The sequence below is a fragment of the Parambassis ranga genome, chromosome 12 (genome assembly GCF_900634625.1).
Source record: "Parambassis ranga chromosome 12, fParRan2.1, whole genome shotgun sequence".
Lineage (NCBI taxonomy): Eukaryota > Metazoa > Chordata > Actinopteri > Ambassidae > Parambassis > Parambassis ranga.
In genome coordinates, this window is record NC_041032.1 from 15,195,609 (window position 1) to 15,213,042 (window position 17,434).

At 45.2% G+C, this 17,434-nt stretch overlaps 1 protein-coding gene and 1 long non-coding RNA gene across 4 annotated transcripts in view; one reads left to right on the forward strand and one right to left on the reverse strand.

The window, feature by feature from the left end:
- Window positions 1–1,097: 1,097 nt before the first annotated feature.
- Window positions 1,098–17,434, reverse strand: part of pde8b (phosphodiesterase 8B) — a 29,918-nt gene continuing 13,581 nt past the window's right edge. For 2 of the 3 annotated variants that reach the window (XM_028418362.1, XM_028418361.1), the window contains exons 4-22: window positions 16,175–16,234; window positions 15,860–15,917; window positions 15,590–15,678; window positions 15,431–15,509; window positions 14,887–15,027; window positions 14,724–14,812; window positions 14,589–14,643; window positions 11,100–11,151; window positions 10,621–10,698; window positions 10,369–10,445; window positions 9,768–9,932; window positions 7,855–7,900; window positions 7,105–7,234; window positions 6,806–7,004; window positions 6,494–6,711; window positions 6,265–6,403; window positions 6,021–6,188; window positions 5,796–5,925; window positions 1,098–3,970 (exon numbers count right to left, since the gene is read on the reverse strand). In XM_028418362.1, the coding sequence (XP_028274163.1) occupies window positions 3,861–3,970; window positions 5,796–5,925; window positions 6,021–6,188; window positions 6,265–6,403; window positions 6,494–6,711; window positions 6,806–7,004; window positions 7,105–7,234; window positions 7,855–7,900; window positions 9,768–9,932; window positions 10,369–10,445; window positions 10,621–10,698; window positions 11,100–11,151; window positions 14,589–14,643; window positions 14,724–14,812; window positions 14,887–15,027; window positions 15,431–15,509; window positions 15,590–15,678; window positions 15,860–15,917; window positions 16,175–16,234 (2,083 nt within the window). In that variant the 3' untranslated portion in view covers window positions 1,098–3,860. Of the gene's footprint in view, window positions 3,971–5,795; window positions 5,926–6,020; window positions 6,189–6,264; window positions 6,404–6,493; window positions 6,712–6,805; window positions 7,005–7,104; window positions 7,268–7,854; window positions 7,901–9,767; window positions 9,933–10,368; window positions 10,446–10,620; window positions 10,699–11,099; window positions 11,152–14,588; window positions 14,644–14,723; window positions 14,813–14,886; window positions 15,028–15,430; window positions 15,510–15,589; window positions 15,679–15,859; window positions 15,918–16,174; window positions 16,235–17,434 lie in introns of all 3 variants that reach the window. The other variant, XM_028418363.1, reaches the window with a different exon arrangement.
- Window positions 4,917–7,554, forward strand: LOC114443970 (uncharacterized). Its single transcript, XR_003671482.1, has 3 exons — window positions 4,917–5,119; window positions 6,827–6,991; window positions 7,118–7,554. It is a non-coding gene; the product is annotated as an uncharacterized LOC114443970 (long non-coding RNA).

Genomic DNA, 17,434 nt, shown 5'->3' on the forward strand with positions numbered 1-17,434 from the left:
AAAAATGAGCCATTTTGTGTGTTTTTTTTCCAATTTATTTGCACCACCCCTTGAAAAATTTGATGATTAAAGGGTTAAAATCCTGGGGGAAAATGATTTTTTCACTACTTTTGATTAGAACTGAAGTTAATTAAAAGGTCTATGCAAAAAAAAATTAAAAAAAATATTTATCTGATATATTTTTAAAACCGTTAAAGTTAGGGGACGTTTTTGTCCCGAACAACACGAAAGGGTAGTTTGCGAACAATGCACAAGGGTTATATACTATGTAAATTCATTTTAATAGCCATTGCCTATGTATACAATGCATTCATATTTATTTTTTAAAGCCTGTTGTTTAGTTTAGTTAGTTACTAATTGTGGTAACAGCACAACGTTCAAAGTGACATGTGTGTAGCTCAATGTATTAATGCTAGTTTTAGTTAAATTGTCCATTAGGCCAGTGATATATGTCTCTTACCATTTGCCTCTTCTGTCTTCTTGAACACATGTCGCTGAGCTTTGCACATTTGGCAGCATCCTCAATCAACGCAGCAGCACTGTCACCTGGTTTTCCAGCTCCACCTGGTCTCTTCCGGTCCGTTTTCACCCGCTTCTCCGTCGTCTCGACTTTTGTAACATTCGTATTACTAATATTCGTCGTCGTCGCCGGCCGCCGCATGACTCAGGCGGCCCACCGGGAGTCCTCCCGACTCTCCCGACGACCCACCCCGGCCCTGGTGCTCGGTGTTTATTCAGTTTTAGCGTTAAAGACAAAACACAATCTCTGTCTGTCTACTACGGGCACAGTTTGAGTGCGTGGTCATGTGACTACATGCTACGTCTGATTGGTGAAGCGGAGTCATGTGATTATGATGGCTCCGTCTGATTGGTGAAGCGGAGGCATGTGGCTGCATGCTACGTCTGATTGGTGAAGCGGAGTCATGTGATTATGATGGCTACGTCTGATTGGTGAAACAGTCATGTAGTAGATCCACCGGCTGCAAATCTCAAAAACATGGAATAAATAGTAAATAAAGGAAAAAGTAACGTTTACCAATGTAGCGTTACTTCTACACAAAAGCTACTAGTAATTGTAACTCGTTGATGAACTATCCTTCAAATTTAAAGAATGCTTTAATCTTTTCTCACATTAATACATTTTGTGTTTGACAGAAAACATCAAAATAAGACGCAAAACAGCAAAATACTTCTTTTTTTAAACAAACATGGGAGATTTTTCTTTTTTTCTGTGACTCTGATGTAAAGCTTTTGTTCAACACTACTCGAGGCAGTAAACTCTTCATGGCCAGTAATGATCATTCTTTTTTTTTTTAAAAAAAACCCGAAATAAAATACTTCTTACAGCATGTAACGCTCGCCTCTAATGATTCAGCTCATAAATGATACAAACACAGAGTTGGCACAGTCTGGCAGACTCGGTGTGTCACAGATGAAAGTGATGAAGGCTTCTCATCACATAACAAGCAGACTCAAAGCGACTGGCTGTCACCTACAATCCTCCTGTTCCACTCATCAAAGCTCACAGAGAAGGAGAAGGCATGGTAATCTGAATACAAATCTCATATTATAGACTATAGCAAAAATATCTTCTGATGATCGGTGATAGCAGCTGTGAAACATTCAGAGGTGGAGCCACATTTCAAGTCACTGTAAAAAAAAAACAATATAAGAATAACTGGAAGCAACATTTAACATCCAAAGCAAAACGTGGAAAATGCAAAGCAACAAAACGTAAAGGATGTTGGCAGAGTATTTACAAGGACAGCAGGTAGATTACAGTGTATTGCAGACCTAAACATGAAGCTGTGACGAGATACAGAGACCTCGGTCGTCCGTACAATGACCACATCACGGCGTTCTCTGGAAAACACGTTTGATCCAACTGCACCTGATTCAGTTTTTCGTTAAAAATCTCATTATTTGTACAAAACACACGTTAAAACGTCAGGACCTTCACGACAGAACCATCATCAGACCGAAACCAGACTTCATAAAAATATCTAAAAACACGTATGGCTTTCCTGCTGTTGTCGTCTGTATAGGAGGAGGACTGATACCAACAAACATACTTCTGCTCCTGTAAAGATGACCAAACAATAAGGCACCTGTAAAGAGCGCTCTGTGCCTTTGGTTCACACTGAAAGGTGCGTCTTCAGAGCTACGTGTCCTCCTGCTTCACTAACAGGGAGGCTTTGTGTAATGAACTGGAAATCTGTACTTTTAACCACTTCCTGACTGAAATCTCTGAAGTTTAAAGTTATAATCATGATTTTATTTTTAACTTTCTAATTATGACTCATTCGTTTGAGTTTAAAGAAAACATCTGGGGATCTTATTTTCTGAATATCACGTCATTAAGACGTGTTGGATGAGACATTCTGAGTTTCTCTTAAAGTTCATCACAAGAAATATGACTTTAACAGGTAATTATGGTTTTTATCTGTAAAAATATGTCAGAAATGTGCCCAGATTTTCCTCCTAATATCAACAGATTTAACAAGAAATCACAGATTTGATGTAAAAAAAATGCAGAAAAGGCTTTTCAACTAAAATCACTCAGAGTTTAGACTTTTTTTTGTGTCTTTCTAAAAATATTAAAATTCAGGTTCAGGCTTTTTTTTTTCCCCCTTCAGAGGCAACAGGTTCCTGAAAACAGTCGGAACAGAAATAATCCCCTCACAGTGACCCTGAAAGCTGGAATGAACACATCATCCTCACAGTTTCTACTGTGTAGCTCTTCTGTATCACCACCAGGGGGCAGACACCCCACACAAACCCCATGTTCTGACCCTGTGGCTAAACCACGACCATGTGGGAGCTGATTAATGAGCTGCTGTTTTTTTTTTTTTTACAAGCTCAGGATCTAAACGTGGATCTGCGGCTCTGTCAGGCCACTGTGAGTCCTTTTCTTCCACAAACACTCGCACACACTTATACAGACCTTACAGGTTTTCTACAGTTTGTGTCGCAAAGCTATGAGTTTAACACCTAAGCAGCTCTGATACAGTGCAATTCTGTTTCTCTCTTGTGTCACTGATACTCAGACCTCCCCACCGGCTGCTCTCACAGTGCACAAAGGACGACGAAACACAAGAAATTACGACCCTAAGTTATCAGGCGCGAGATTTCACAGCCTGCTCTGCAGCTACAGGACCTCTGGAATCAATAAACAGCCCTTCTGGGGGGGGGGGCTGGACGTTTGGAGAATCGTGGCTAACAGTTTTCAGGGCCTGGCGGGGACATGGATTGCTAAGGAGTTTGGTCCCAGACGTGAGTCACTATGACTCTTTCACAGCTAATAAGAATAAATCCAGCTGAGCACCTTCACTAGTTGGCAATCTGAAAAGGAAGTCTGAAGATGTGCACCCTGAAAAGCATGAATACATCGCTCATTTTCAGCTATCGTCACTGCTCATGATCCATATTTCAGCAAATATTAACTGTGAAAAGCAAATTAAGCAAAAAAAAAAAAAAAAAGAGTCTCGATTAGCTAAAGTGCAGGTTTCTGGTGTGTTACACTGTACGGGACAGATTGTCAGGTGAGCCACGGGGGGCCACACACAGTCTCATAGAGGTGCTATAGAAAGGAATACTTCATGGGGGCCATAAACTGGCTGCAGAGTACCTTCAGAACCTGTTCCCACCACTTCCAGCCAGAGACAAGAGGCCGTGATCTGAGATGGAAACAGCGCCTCAGCAGCGACATCTGCTCTGAAAGGCAGCAGAGCTCCGTCCATCCACAGCTGAAGGGACTGTATCAGTGTTCCTCTGCAGGGCCGCCACCCCCCCTCCGCGCTGCCCTGCTCGGAGCGACGAGGCGGGCGGAGGAGGAGGAGGAGGAGGAGAGGACGGCTCGGTCAGGAAGGAGGAGGAGGACGCAGGCTCTTGCACTTCATCTCGTCCAAAGTCTTCCAGTACTTGTAGTTCTCCGACAGGTGCTCCATTAGTCCGGGAAGGGTGGCAAAGGCTGCGAGGGAGAGGAGGGGCGAGACGGAGAAACAAAGTTACTACGAAAAACAAATCACACTTTATAAGAAAATAACAAAAATATAATTTAAAAAAACAAATTTATGGGAATAAATTCACAAATATAATAAAATGCTGTTTTAATTTTGATGCATCTGTGACTTATGTTCCCAGATTTCTCGCTGAGCTTTGTGTGACTTCAGAGCCAGTGAAGAGGGGAAAAGTGAATTTATTCCTTAAAGCATCTATAAAAACAAAAACGTCTCTTCTGGAACCCAGAGATAAACAAACAGCAGCCATAAAGTACACACTGCCGACACCTGCCATCACTCACTTCCTGTTATTATCCCACATGAGCTTTTCAGCAAGAGTGTGTGTGTGTGTGTGTGTGTGTGTGTGTGTGAGAGAGAGAGGGCAGAGAGACCTTTTAATCCCAGCAGACTGTTAATGTGGGAGCAACATCGCAGAGTGTACATAACATCAGTCACTGTACAGAGCTGTGTGTGTGTGTGTGTGTTCCCAGTGTGTGACCTGTTGTTTATATCCTCGTTTCCGTTCCACAGATGACCCCACGATGCATCTGTGGAACTAACGGTGACCCCCTGCTGTGACCCGGCGGTGACCCCCCGCTGGACTGGACGCGGCTGCATGTGTGTTTCTGTGTTTAAGTGAAATTCTGCTCGGCTGCACAAATCCACTGATCGTTAAAAAAACCCTGTTCCCACCCCCCCGTCCCCACTCCCCCGACGCCCTCACAGTTCCTCTCCGTCCCGCTGGCATTTGGAATCTTTCCGTGACATCAGAGCTGTGTTGACAGTAAACAACTTCCCTCTCGGGGAGACTGTGCTAAGAGGGGGATTCAGTGGGAATGGGGGGGAGCTGGTTTAAGTACCATACTCTTCACCCCCCCACCCCCCCTGTAGTTTCCTATCCCACAATCAGACAGAAATCACTGAGGACAGGAGTGGGGACGGGCTGGAGGACGTTTGTTTCATTTCATTCATTCATCTGGACGATCTCCATGGAGGGAGAGGACTTTTTAGTCTGTTAGCGCACTCAAGCTAAATTTAGCCATTAATACAAACTAAAACAAACATCTCAACCACTATACATTCATGATGTCAAAACTGAGCCGACCAACACCAAACAGGTCAGGGTTTGTGTTCATTTGACGGTCTGTCAGTGTATTTGGAAGCTGTGTGATCCTTTGTTTTGCAGTTCACCCTCCAGCCTCCAGGGGCTGCATCCAAAATCGTTTAAATTATATTAGGACTTAAAATCACGTAAATATTTATGGCGTGACAGGCTGGTGTCAATGTCAATGTTGAACCACAGATGGTTTGGACTAGGGATGTCCCGATCAGGTTTTTTTGCCCTCGAGTCCGAGTCTGAGTCATTTGATTTTGAGTATCTGCCGATACCGAGTCCCGATCCGATACTTTCAGGACTCTATAAAGGCACTCATTGCAGCAAAACCTGTGTGTGTGTCGCGCTACCGCCACACTGGGAGATTTCACACACGCATCGAAGTCTCGAACCCAGGACCTCTCGCGCCAAAAGCAGCTGTCATACCCCTACACTACAGGACACAGAGCCACCCTGCATAGAAGGCGTTAACTTTGACAGCCCTGATAAATATATATCCAAGTCCTGATCGGGAGGTAATGTCCGATTCCGATCGAGTCTGAAATCACGTAATCGGGCCCGATTTCCGATCACGTGATCGGATCGGGACATCCCTAGTTTGGACCAATCAGTGGCCTGTGAGGGAGCACTGGCGTTCATTAAAACACATATATACACAGAGGAGAAGATGAAGCTCCTACCATCCCAGGCGTCAAACATGTCGGTGATGAAGTAGTCTATGAAGGAAATCTGAGATTTGGGTATACTGCAGGTGTTCCTGTCAAACACCGGCATCACCACGGGCAGCCCTTGTCTCTTCTCCTCATCCGTCTGCAGGGAAACAAACACAACAATGACTTCTTTAATAAATGTAGAGGATCGTGCAGATTCAGCAGCGGCCCTCCTTCCAGCTTTTTGCGCCCCACCTGTGCAAAGTACTCCTCAGAGATCCGCCCGGCCCACTCGATGCAAAGCTCCAGCGGCCTGCAAGGGTTCGCCACGTCTGCACACTTGATTAGCATCCTCTTTATCAGCAGGCGGTTCTCCGGGGAGTTCCTGATGTTGGCCTGACTCTCACAGTCGCTGTTCACGCTCTGTGGGAGACAAGAACGGCTGGCATGATCATCTGCAGTCAGGTGCTTGTGAGTCGTCGACTACTGAGACACTCACACTCGTGCTGGTCTCCTCTATGGCAGCCATGGGCTTGTTGATGCTGTTGACAAACTTGCTGACATGCTCAAAGTGTCTGGTCATCTCTGTTGCCAGCACCATGTCGATGATGGCCTGCCGCAGCGTCCGGAACTGATTCCTGGAGAGGATAAAAGAAGATCCACATCAGTCTGATGTCGCAGAAAATCTGAAACCTCCTCCTCCTCCTCCTCCGACTGCTTCCACGGACCTGTCGATGTTTTTGAAGATGTTACTCTTGCCGTCGCGGACAGTGAGCTGGAAGGCCAGGGCGGCGTGGTGGCTCTCCAGCACGGCTGTGTCGTTGTAGAGGATGGCCAGCTCGCTGCCTGCATTACACAGGAAGGAGTTGGTTCTTCCTGGGTGGTCCACATCATGGACTGTGGCTGCTATCAAAGCTGCCACCTCATCCAGCTGGTCCAGACTACCCTGAAGAAAACCAGCAAACACAAAGTGTGACGTCACAGACGTGTGCTATTTACCAGATGAGCATTATCTTCCTGATCTGAGCTGTTGTTCTTACTTTGACTCTCTCCTTGCGCAGGAAGTAGGCGGTGGCGTGCAGCACATCAGCAGCGTGCGTGGAGTTGTGGTAGGAGTTGGAGGAGTGGTAGCTGGTCTCCATGAGCTGCAGCCAGGAGCGCAGCGTGGCCTCCGAGCAGTTCAAGAACTCACACACTCCAAAACTGGTGAAAATCTTCAGGCCGAGGTACGTCAGGGGTCTGCAGAGGATGCACATGCATAACACATGATGCATTCAAGGACCTTTTTTTAAAAAAAGCAGTCCATTGCCTTTGACCTGACTGATTCCACCGTTTGTACCTTTTGTGTGTAGCTGCCTCCAGCTCCAGGATGTTGAACTCCCAGCACTCCTCGTCATTCAACATCTCGGCGATGGATGGAGGGACATCATTCAGAGTGACCGGGATGGCCAGCTGGCTCTGGCTCATATCTAGCAGACAGACAGAGGGACACACACCACACACACACACACATATACATACAAGGTGATTTGACCATAAAAGGGCGCTCTGCATGGATAAATAATGAACAGCTGTGCCAGTCTTGGCTCTTTAACATCTACACACACATACTGGCTTAACGTCTGGTTGTGTAAACCTGCTCCTCCTTAGAGGCCGTGCTACAGATGATGTGTGATAAGATTGTTTAAAGAATCGTTGAGGCACTGATGGACGCCAGTGATGGAAAAGGAGACAATTTCTCAGAAAATAGAGGCCTGATTTAAAGCTTTTCTCCACTCTCTGCTCATAAAGTGGTCACATAATAAACTGAGATGGAAAGCTAAAAAATGTGATGCTTCTGTAACCACCTCCAGCTTAATATTTATTCATGAGACTCAATCAATCAAGATGGTGGCCCTCCGGTTCAGTGGTCTGAGATGAGGACTAAAAAGGTTTCTCTCCATTCCACCTTGTTTGGTAGCTGTTTGTGTCTCTTATATAATCCAGTTTAATTCATTCTTATATTTGACTTTATGTCACTCACAGTGTGGTGTGTTTGTGTCACAGTAACGCTTCAGTTGTGGTTTGTTCTTTGGTGTTTCAAACTTACTTTTGCAGAAGACATATTCATTTCCAGAGAGTCTCCGCAGCCCGTCCTGCAGGACAAAAAAATAAAACATCAAATTATTTTTTTAGTTATCTCTTAGCTAGCCTGGTTAGCTTCTTCATAACATAATCTGATAAAACAAGGCAAACCACGCAACTTAATGACCTGATCAACACCTGCAGATCTGGACCAGTAAGGCAGGGCTAGTGTAGCTAACAAGCTAGCTAGCTTTAGCACCTGGTTCCTGCTGCATGTAAACATCAAGATAGTGCTTTGTAATTAGGCATGCACGATTAATTGTTATAAAAAAGCGATGTCAATTCACCCCTGTGCGTAATTCAGTTCTTTTAAATGACTTCGATTCTTATGTAAATTTGATCGCAAAGAGCTAACATGGCGCTATTAGCATGTGGCGGTCATTTCCTGTTTCCATGGCGCTATTAGCGTGTAGCGGTCATTTCCTGTTTCCATGGCGCTATTAGCATGCAGCGGTCATTTCCTGTTTCCATGGCGCTATTAGCGTGTAGCGGTCATTTCCTGTTTCCATGACGCTATTAGCGTGTAGCGTTCATTTCCTGTTTCCATGACGCTATTAGCGTGTAGCGGTCATTTCCTGTTTCCATGGCGCTATTAGCATGTAGCGGTCATTTCCTGTTTCCATGGCGCTATTAGCTTGCAGCGGTCATTTCCTGTTTCCATGACGCTATTAGCGTGTAGCGGTCATTTCCTGTTTCCATGGCGCTATTAGCATGTAGCGGTCATTTCCTGTTTCCATGGCGCTATTAGCATGCAGCGTTCATTTCCTGTTTCCATGACGCTATTAGCGTGTAGCGGTCATTTCCTGTTTCCATGGCGCTATTAGCATGTAGCGGTCATTTCCTGTTTCCATGGCGCTATTAGCATGCAGCGGTCATTTCCTATGTTTTAGTCGGTTTTGGGTGTGCTGATTTTCTCTACTTTTGTCACCTTCACAACAGTGTTTGCAACGTTATCTGTTTATATTAGACTTCAGGACACCTATCTAGCTAGCGGCTATTGGCTATCTGCAAGCCATTGATGTAGCTGTATAGCCGATCATCTTAGCTTTCTAACGTAGTGGTATTTCTAACCAGAGGCGCCGATCAATGTTTCTGCTGGTGGCTGCTCGTCGCCGTGCTTGCATGACTCATCGCTATTTTTGACACATGTGCACATTCGTCTCACAGTAAAACACACGTTAAACGAGCCGAGCTCTTCTGGCTAAACAAACTCTGTTGTTAGCATTTACAATCTGTGCCGTTATAGCTCAATAAACGTTTCATGGCAAAACATTAAAAACACACCCGGTCATGCTACATTCTTTAAACGATCATTATATTTATAAGACTGGTAACGTCACTTCCGTTCCCGTTCTTTTCGCAGGTCCGCGCAATGCATGACGGTACATATTGCTAAATGCATGTAGCTAGCTAACAGGCTAATTTTAATAAGCTTTGGCAGCGTAAACACCACTTCCTGTGATTTTCTTGTGGGAAATCTGTTCATTTTAACCACTTCCACCTGTGGATTAATAAACATTTTAATCTCCACTTTTTATATTCATTCTATTCAAAGAAACTTTTGCTAATCGGTGTGTTTTTAATACAGTTGATGGCTCAGGTGAATGAACGCGGTGTATAAGGTGCTATAGAAACCCTGCGGTGGACACATCTGCGTGCAGTGACTCATGGTTGGGCTTATTCAACAAATTAAAATGAACTAAACAAAGACTGCTGGCACTCCACAAACACAGATTTGATTTGTTTTTGGAGGCCAAACATTTCTTGGTTCAACAAGAATGCATGTTCAATTTCATCTGCATGAGGTAAGAACATTCTTCCGCTGTGATTAAAAACACCGCTCCTTATAAAGGGGTTCTCTGCTATCAATCATCTTACACTCATGAGCCCCCCAACCAGGTCATTGGTGTGGGGGTCGTCCTCTTTGGAGGCGAGCTGAGGGGAGTAGAGCTCGGTGGTCCTCAGGATCTCCAGCACGCGGTCCAGAGCCTCAGCCACCGTCACCGGGCTGCTCTCCTGAGCAGCGTTAATGATGTTTATCACCTGAGGAGGAGGAAGGAGAACAAGTCCCAATTTTTTCTGCCTCAAAAACACACACTTGATAAAAACACATGGATAAAAGCCGTGAGCAGCACAGCACGCCACAACAGAGCGCTGCTTTGTGTGTGGATGTGTCATGGAGATGTGCATGTGATGCTGTGGAAATCTTGTCTGGGGCAAAACAGCCAAATAAAACTACTGTTGAAACACAGAAGAGCGTCACAGGACCGGCAGTGGCGAGCGGCGTGACGCGCTGTGTTCAGACTCTGATCCCAGAGCCGCTCCATTAACATGAGGGGGTCACATAGAATCCACAGAACTTTTTTCCTGGGCCTCCAACCACCAAACAGTTTTGAAATCATGTTGGCTTTTTACACAGTCTGCCCCAAAATGAAGCTGTGAGGTTTAGGAAATGTTAAATATTCTAAACACGGCGTACCTTAGTGATCGGAGCCTCGATGGTCATGGAATGGATCCTGGCGACGGAGGAATATCTTCGATTCTGCAAACTGGGAGCTGCAATACAGAAGGTATTGTGATGAGAATAATCATCATGTGTGGTCATTTCTTCTGACAACAATGGGGAGTGATATACTGTCAGAGGAGGGTCTGACTGCAGGCTGATACCTCTGAGATGTCTCTGTAATTTTCTGCCTTCCATTCATGAAAACAGGGTTTTGAACAGACTCACCGTCACTGCCGCGTGAGCTGAGTGATCTGGCATCAATGGAGTCTTTCCTCCTGTCTCTGTGGCGCAGAGCGTGGCACTCTGTGGAAACACACATCGTGCTTAAGCTGCTTTCTCTCGATTAAAATACATGCTTCTGAGATCATAAATAAAAAGTAGTCATTTATTGAGCTTTATCTACAACATAAGTTGAAAATGTAGCATCATATTATGAAAAATCATATTTTTTTAGTGTAAATTTAAAAAGTATCTTATGTATTCATACATAAAAATGTTATATTTGTCAAAATAGTTGCCTGAGTGATGCCTGGAGGGGAAAAATAAGTGTTTCCTCTTTTAATGTGATGTAACCAATATAATTATCTCAAATTTCTTCCCATATTTTGGCACTTTTCAGCCTCCATACATCACCGGTGACAGTGGTAGTACAGATGTTTTAAAGTCAGACTACATAGAACCTGATGTTCTGGTGCTGAGGTTACCTGACTGGGAGTGTTCCCCGCTGCATCGCTCCTCTTTGTTCAGCTTGTGAACCTGACGATGAAGACATGAGGGAAAAGAATGTCAGTTTGAAGCGGGCAGGATTAAGTGTGTGGATTAAAGACTTAATCTGATGTTTTATAATTCAACCTTAATCTGCAGATTCTGCTTTTGAAGACATTTCTTCATACAGTAATGACACATTTTCATGCAGGTGTCACTTTGCACAGAACATCCTGTTAGTCACACTGAGGTTATGTAGAGCCTCTAATCTGGTTACAGCAGATTTTCCTCACCCAGTGACTCACTGCACCTCTACATGTTGCTGACCATGCAACATGACACACACACACACACACACAAACATGTTCAATTCGGCAAAAATTAGGGGATACAAAAAGAAAAAAAGATGAATTAGGTTTTGTGTTTTGAAATCCATGTGGCACCGCCTCCCCTGTGTGAGCGTGGCTCTCAGGTCTGCAGTGCGTCCCATGCTGGGTAAATAGGATTAAGACAGTATAAACACGGCTAATGACAGACAAGGTTGCCAGATTTAGCTGGCTGCATCGTAATGGGCTTCTTGGGCTGCGAAGCACAAACAGACTGAATCTAAAAAAAAAAAAAACATCTTCTGAATTAACTGGAAATAGTTGAGATTACGATGGCCCCTTAATCGAGACAGCAAAGACAAACAGAAGTGACCCTAAACCTGCTGTAGAGTCAGCGAGTGCTTAGACAAATGCTGCTAACTAAAACAACACAATGAAATGGAAACCGTGGGCCGCGGCCAAACGTCTGGGTGGGAAAAGGCGGAGGGTGATGTGTGGTTTGAGGAGGAAAACGTCCTCAGTGAGGACACAGGATCCAGACAGGACCTCAGCAGCCATGAGGATGCTGTAAATGGCTGCTTTAGTGTTCGGGTGGTCTGTTCTTAGCTCGAAAGGTGAGAAACCTGAAGACCAAGTTGATATTTTGAGCCTGAAAAACCACCATTTTGGGCACGTGTGAGAGAAGATGACCCTCTGATGATGCCGCTCAGTTTGACTCTGCATTGTTGAGGCTGCGGCTGAGGCTGGATCAGTCCCTGCCGTGTGTGTAAGGATTCCCAGTCCTAACATGCAGCAGTGAACGGCGCTCAGCTTTGGCAGGCAGACGCCAGCGGCTGACTCACCTCTATGTACACACCATGAAAGAGAGCAGCCAGCTAAAGCTAGTCTGCGCTCAGCTTTGCTCGGGGTGTATAAATAGCTCTGGCGCCTCACCGCTAGCCTTCGCGGGCCTGAAGCTGGATCCATACTCCGCGAGACAAAGAGCGGAGAACGCGCTCCACGGGTGGTAAGAGATACAAAAAAAAGGTCTTTTCCGCACTGAGGTACCATACTCCGCGAGACGCGTGTGTGCAGAACTCCTCATACGGCCCGCCCACTAAACTATAAGGAAAGACTTTACTGAGTTTTTTAACACACCACAAGGACTTGTGCCATGGCAAGAGGTGATTATACAGAGAGGGTGCCTGCAACAGCGTGAGATGTCCGGCGATGAGTTGTGAAAATGCGACATTAAAAGTAACAATAGCAAAGATTCAGTGTTTGTGCCTTTATGACCACATTTGCACATCTACTGTGTTCCAATGTGCCTGCGATACTTCAAACTGTCCGGTGATGAGCTGTGAAGATGCGACATTAAAAGTAACAATAGCAAAGATATACAGACATTGTTAACGAGCCTATTATGCCCGGGTATGTAGGAGTATATAGAATGGTAATAACAGTCACCATCTGGTATGTGTGAATGTCTGGAGTTATGGGTGACAAATCACCCTGACTTGCCTTTCTTTCTTTCTTTTATTGCTCATCATGCAAAACCAGTATGGTCTTATCTAAATCTGTTGAATCAGCGCTGTTTATACACCTACCTATATACCTGGAGAGGCTCTTGCGCTTCTCCACTTTCATCACGCCCACAATAAATTCCGACCAATCACAGCATGGCTGCCGCACAGCCTTGAAAGACAAAGTTCGGCCCGGGCCCTGTGCACAGGAGTGCGGATCAGCGGGCGGTCAGAGACAAAAAATGACGTCATTTTGTGGGCGTAACGTCTGCAGGGGGGGAAAATGTCTTTGTCTCGCGGAGTATGGATCCAGCTTTAGTGGGGGATCCGTGGTGCTTAGCCGTAGCTTAGCGTAGTATGACGTTATTGGCCTGGAACCCAGCTGAGCGCAGCGACACACCTGCTGGAACCCTCTGAGTCCACATGCCCGGGCTGAGGTGCTTAAATCTGACACTTTAGCCCACAGTTTATTTGAAGTATTTATGCGAAACTAACCGCCCGCAGAGCCTGCAATCCCACGCCTGAGTCCCGTGATTGGGCCAAGCTGTACTGGAGGCTTTGGACTGCTGATGGACCGGCATTTGTTTAAGCTCCACAGCAGAAACTCACTATGAAAGTCTTTTAAAAATGATGTTCTGCAGCTGACTACTGTCCCTCCACACAGCCGAGAGACAAAAGATTTAACATCTGAGCCTGAGAATCTGCATTTTGGACGCATTTGAGACAGAAATGGTTCAAAGTTTCAAAGTGTGGCAAACAGACAAAAATGTTAGATCCACGTTTGAATTTTAGCCCCGGAGTCAGTGTCTCTAAAGCAGGAGTTACGGCTTATTATAAATCACATTTCTGACTTTTTATAGAGAAAATTGGATGAAGAAGTTCTAAACTGACTTTTTTTTCCTCAGAAATCAAACTTTTGCCAAGAAAATGGACTTTAGGCCCCGTTCACACTGGAGAAAGTCATTCCAGCTAGAGTAGGATTGAGCCCAGACAGCCTTTAAGCTGGATGCGTTCAGACCTATTTTCAAATCTGGCTAGCACACACTTGTGTCCGCACTCAATCCGGCTTCATCCAGCATGTTTGCGGTCCTCCAAACCACTAAGTGGCGCCTCGTAATACACAGAGTCCGTTCAGGCCACGGTAGGACCGCGTGTGCGCATGCGTCGTGCGTTTTTTTTGTCCCGCGTGGCGCCCCGTGAACCGGAAGTAGCACATCGCTAACCGGAGCATGTCGCTAGCCGGATTCGCTAGCTACATGCAAATGTAGCTAGCGAATCACACCTGAGCCACATTTGAGCCAATCCGGCTAGATCCACCTCTCGTGGGTGGATCTAGCCGGATTGGCTCAAACTGGATACAGCCGGATTCGAGGTGTTCACACTCAGAAAAAAAACACATCTGGATTGATCTGGATGCGGCCGAATCCTGCTTAAGCCACATTTTTTTCCCCAGTGTGAACGGGGTATTAGTTGTTCAGGAGAACTCAGGGTTTTTGAGAATTTGAACCTTTTTTTCTCAGAATTCTTTATATTTTAAAGGATCCAGACGTCTTTCCTCCTCGAGTTAATCATCTGACTTTAAGGACAGACAGGTCAGACTCTGCCTGCTTGTGGCTCTGATCTTCTTCTGTAAATATCTGATTCCTGACACTGAACTCACCTGATTGTTGTTGTCGATTTGAGGTCTCTTGATGGCCACAAAATGTCGAATTTTCCTGTCGGGACAGAGAGGGTTAGGGTTAGGTTCTGCTTTCTGTATTCTTTGTTTTGCTCTGTTTACGTCACACAAACGTACCCTCCTTGGCCGATGACCGGCATTATCTTGACATGCTGCTGTATGCTGTCGCCTGACTTCTTCCTGGCGTAGTAGATTCCCTGCCATTCCTTCAAAGAGAACAGAGACTATGAAACACTTTAACTTTCACGAGAGAGGCAAGACGGCTGGACGTGGAACCGACCTTTCCTTTCTTTATACAGGTGTTGATGGTGTCCAGCAGGTCAGCTCTGTTCTTGTCGCTCTTGGGAAGTTCGGTCAGTTCCTTTCCGATCAACTCCCCCTTGTGGTAGCCCATCATGCGTTCGAATGCTGGGTTCACATACTAAGAAATGACCAGAGGAGGAGTGTTAGCAGCTTAGAGTTCTCTCTCTCTGCGTTTGTCACAACCAGACCTACATCACCCTACACAGAACAACCACACCAGTGCTTATTTCTAAAACTTGATACGTATGAGCTGAGTCTGACTTCCATGGAGAAAAGATGGAAACCATCATTTTTTGGCTTCTTTTTTTAATTTTACTCATTGTGTTTCCTTTGCTTTCAGCTGCTTCTGCCTGATGGAAGTGATAAAAGTAGAGATCTAAAGCCAGAGAGAGGCACACAAGAGAGGAGGGAGCGATGTAAAGACCTTGTTATGTCATTGGATGTGTGAGGTGTGGCGACTTATAAGGAAAGGTTTGAGCCTGTTTCTTTGTGAGTCTGCACTGTGTTATCCTGAACAGTACCTGTATTATGTGGTCCTCACTGGTGATCTCCACAGCCTCTTGACAGTGCTCCAAGGCAGTGAAAACAGAGTTACAAGCCCTGGGGAAGAAAGAAAGAAACTCCAGAACAGACTGTTTACAACATGCATGCTTAAACTGCGCCCGTTTCCTGTGCTGTACCTGAGTTTGAACTGGCAGCGCACCTCTCCGTGTTCTATCTGCACGAGCTCGTTATAGCAGGCCGACACGCTGCTGTTCTCCACAAACCTCTGCAGGCCGCAAGAGAGGGGGAGAGAGAGGGGGAGGAATGAGTCAGAATTCATTTCGGAGCAGCTATAATGTCGTTTTCACAATGAAAAAATTATTCAAATCTCTTCACAATATCTCTCTTTACAATAAATACAAACACTCTGATGGTTTTGTTATAAACAGGAGAGCTGCTGGACGTACTCTGCTGAATCCGGCACAGAGGAGAGGAAGAACAGATGGCTCCTCCTGGTCAGGCGGTCTGCGCAGTGACAGAAAAGAGTTATTACCATCTGCAACCGCGCTCCATATTCATATGTATATACAGTATGTGTGGGTCGATGTGAAGGCCCAGGAAACTCTCCGTCACAGTTTCATCACGTTATTGATGGATGGCACATCTGTATCTGATTCTTCCACATATTATTTTTACAATAAAAGCACATACATTATTATCACAATACACCTCTCATGAGCAGCTATCAAGACAATATCAAAATGTGCAAAAATCTGACTTACTGTTGTGGCACCACGGCCAGAATGACGGTGTTTTCTGACGGCTTTGTCGCACGGATCATCCTGGAAAAAACAAAAGAAACACATGCGGTTCATTTCACACACACACACACAGCTCAGGAGAAGAAGCTCGGACTCAGGTACAGAACAAACATGTGGGCAGATGTGAGGGTGATGTCATCGCCACAGAAGTACGGCTGCAGAACATTTCTGTGAAATCCACACAGAAACACCAAAACACAACATGTGCTGAAGAGGTATACGGCCACACAGCCACAGCGGCCTGCTGGCAGCACGGGGAGGAGCGCCGAGCGGGCGGGACGGGGAACAGATCAGAGGGGAGGGAGGGTGACGGAGCGGCAGCCAAACTGTGGTAATCAGGAGACAGGAGAGACGAATGGATCTGTTCCTCTGCTCCGGGAAATAATGAAGCGCTTACGATAAATCACTCTACAGAGTATATGGTGGTGAGCGCTGGTCAGGCCTGTGTCTAACAATAACTGCAGCAAACGAGCTGAATCAAACCCAGAACGAGCAGACAAAAATAACGAGCAACAATACAAATAATATCCAGCTTTTTTACAGTTCTTTTGCATCAGTTGCAGATTTAAATCAAGTAAAATTCCCGGAGGAGCTCAGGAAACATGTACAAATCTGTGCTAAAGAACTAAAATACGATGTTAAAGGCCACAGAGTAATAAGGGACAGACCAGTACAACCAGTATGAACCTAACAGCTGGCAGAAAGGGAACAAAACAACCAGTTTCTGAGAAGTGAGCGGAGGCCTTTGCTCTGGAAAAACAGATTTAAAAAAAAGAAAGAAAACATTTCAAGCGTCTGTCAGCAGACTGTGTTCCCCCAGAGCCACAGTCCAGATTTCACGTCAACAAACAAAGTCACAATTTGTACTTCGTGTCTGTACCGTCCAGGATCCACTGCTTCTATTCAGAACAGAGCTGCAGATACAGGAGTGGACACCAGATGGCAGCATCAAGCCCTCCCACAGGGGTTTACAGGGCTGCAGAGAGTCTGACCTCTGTTTCACCGAACTCAGGTAAAAAGCTCACATAATCTTATTCTTTATCAGAACAACACCAATAAAACTTTTTACTAGTGAAAAGACTTTTTAAATAAAAAACCTTTCTCTAATAAAACGTCTGTGCAAACAGCGCAATTCTGTCTACAAGCAGAGAGAACTCAGACACATCTGTGCAGAATAACACAGAAAACAACATTATTATTATCTTCGCTGATAATTCTGCA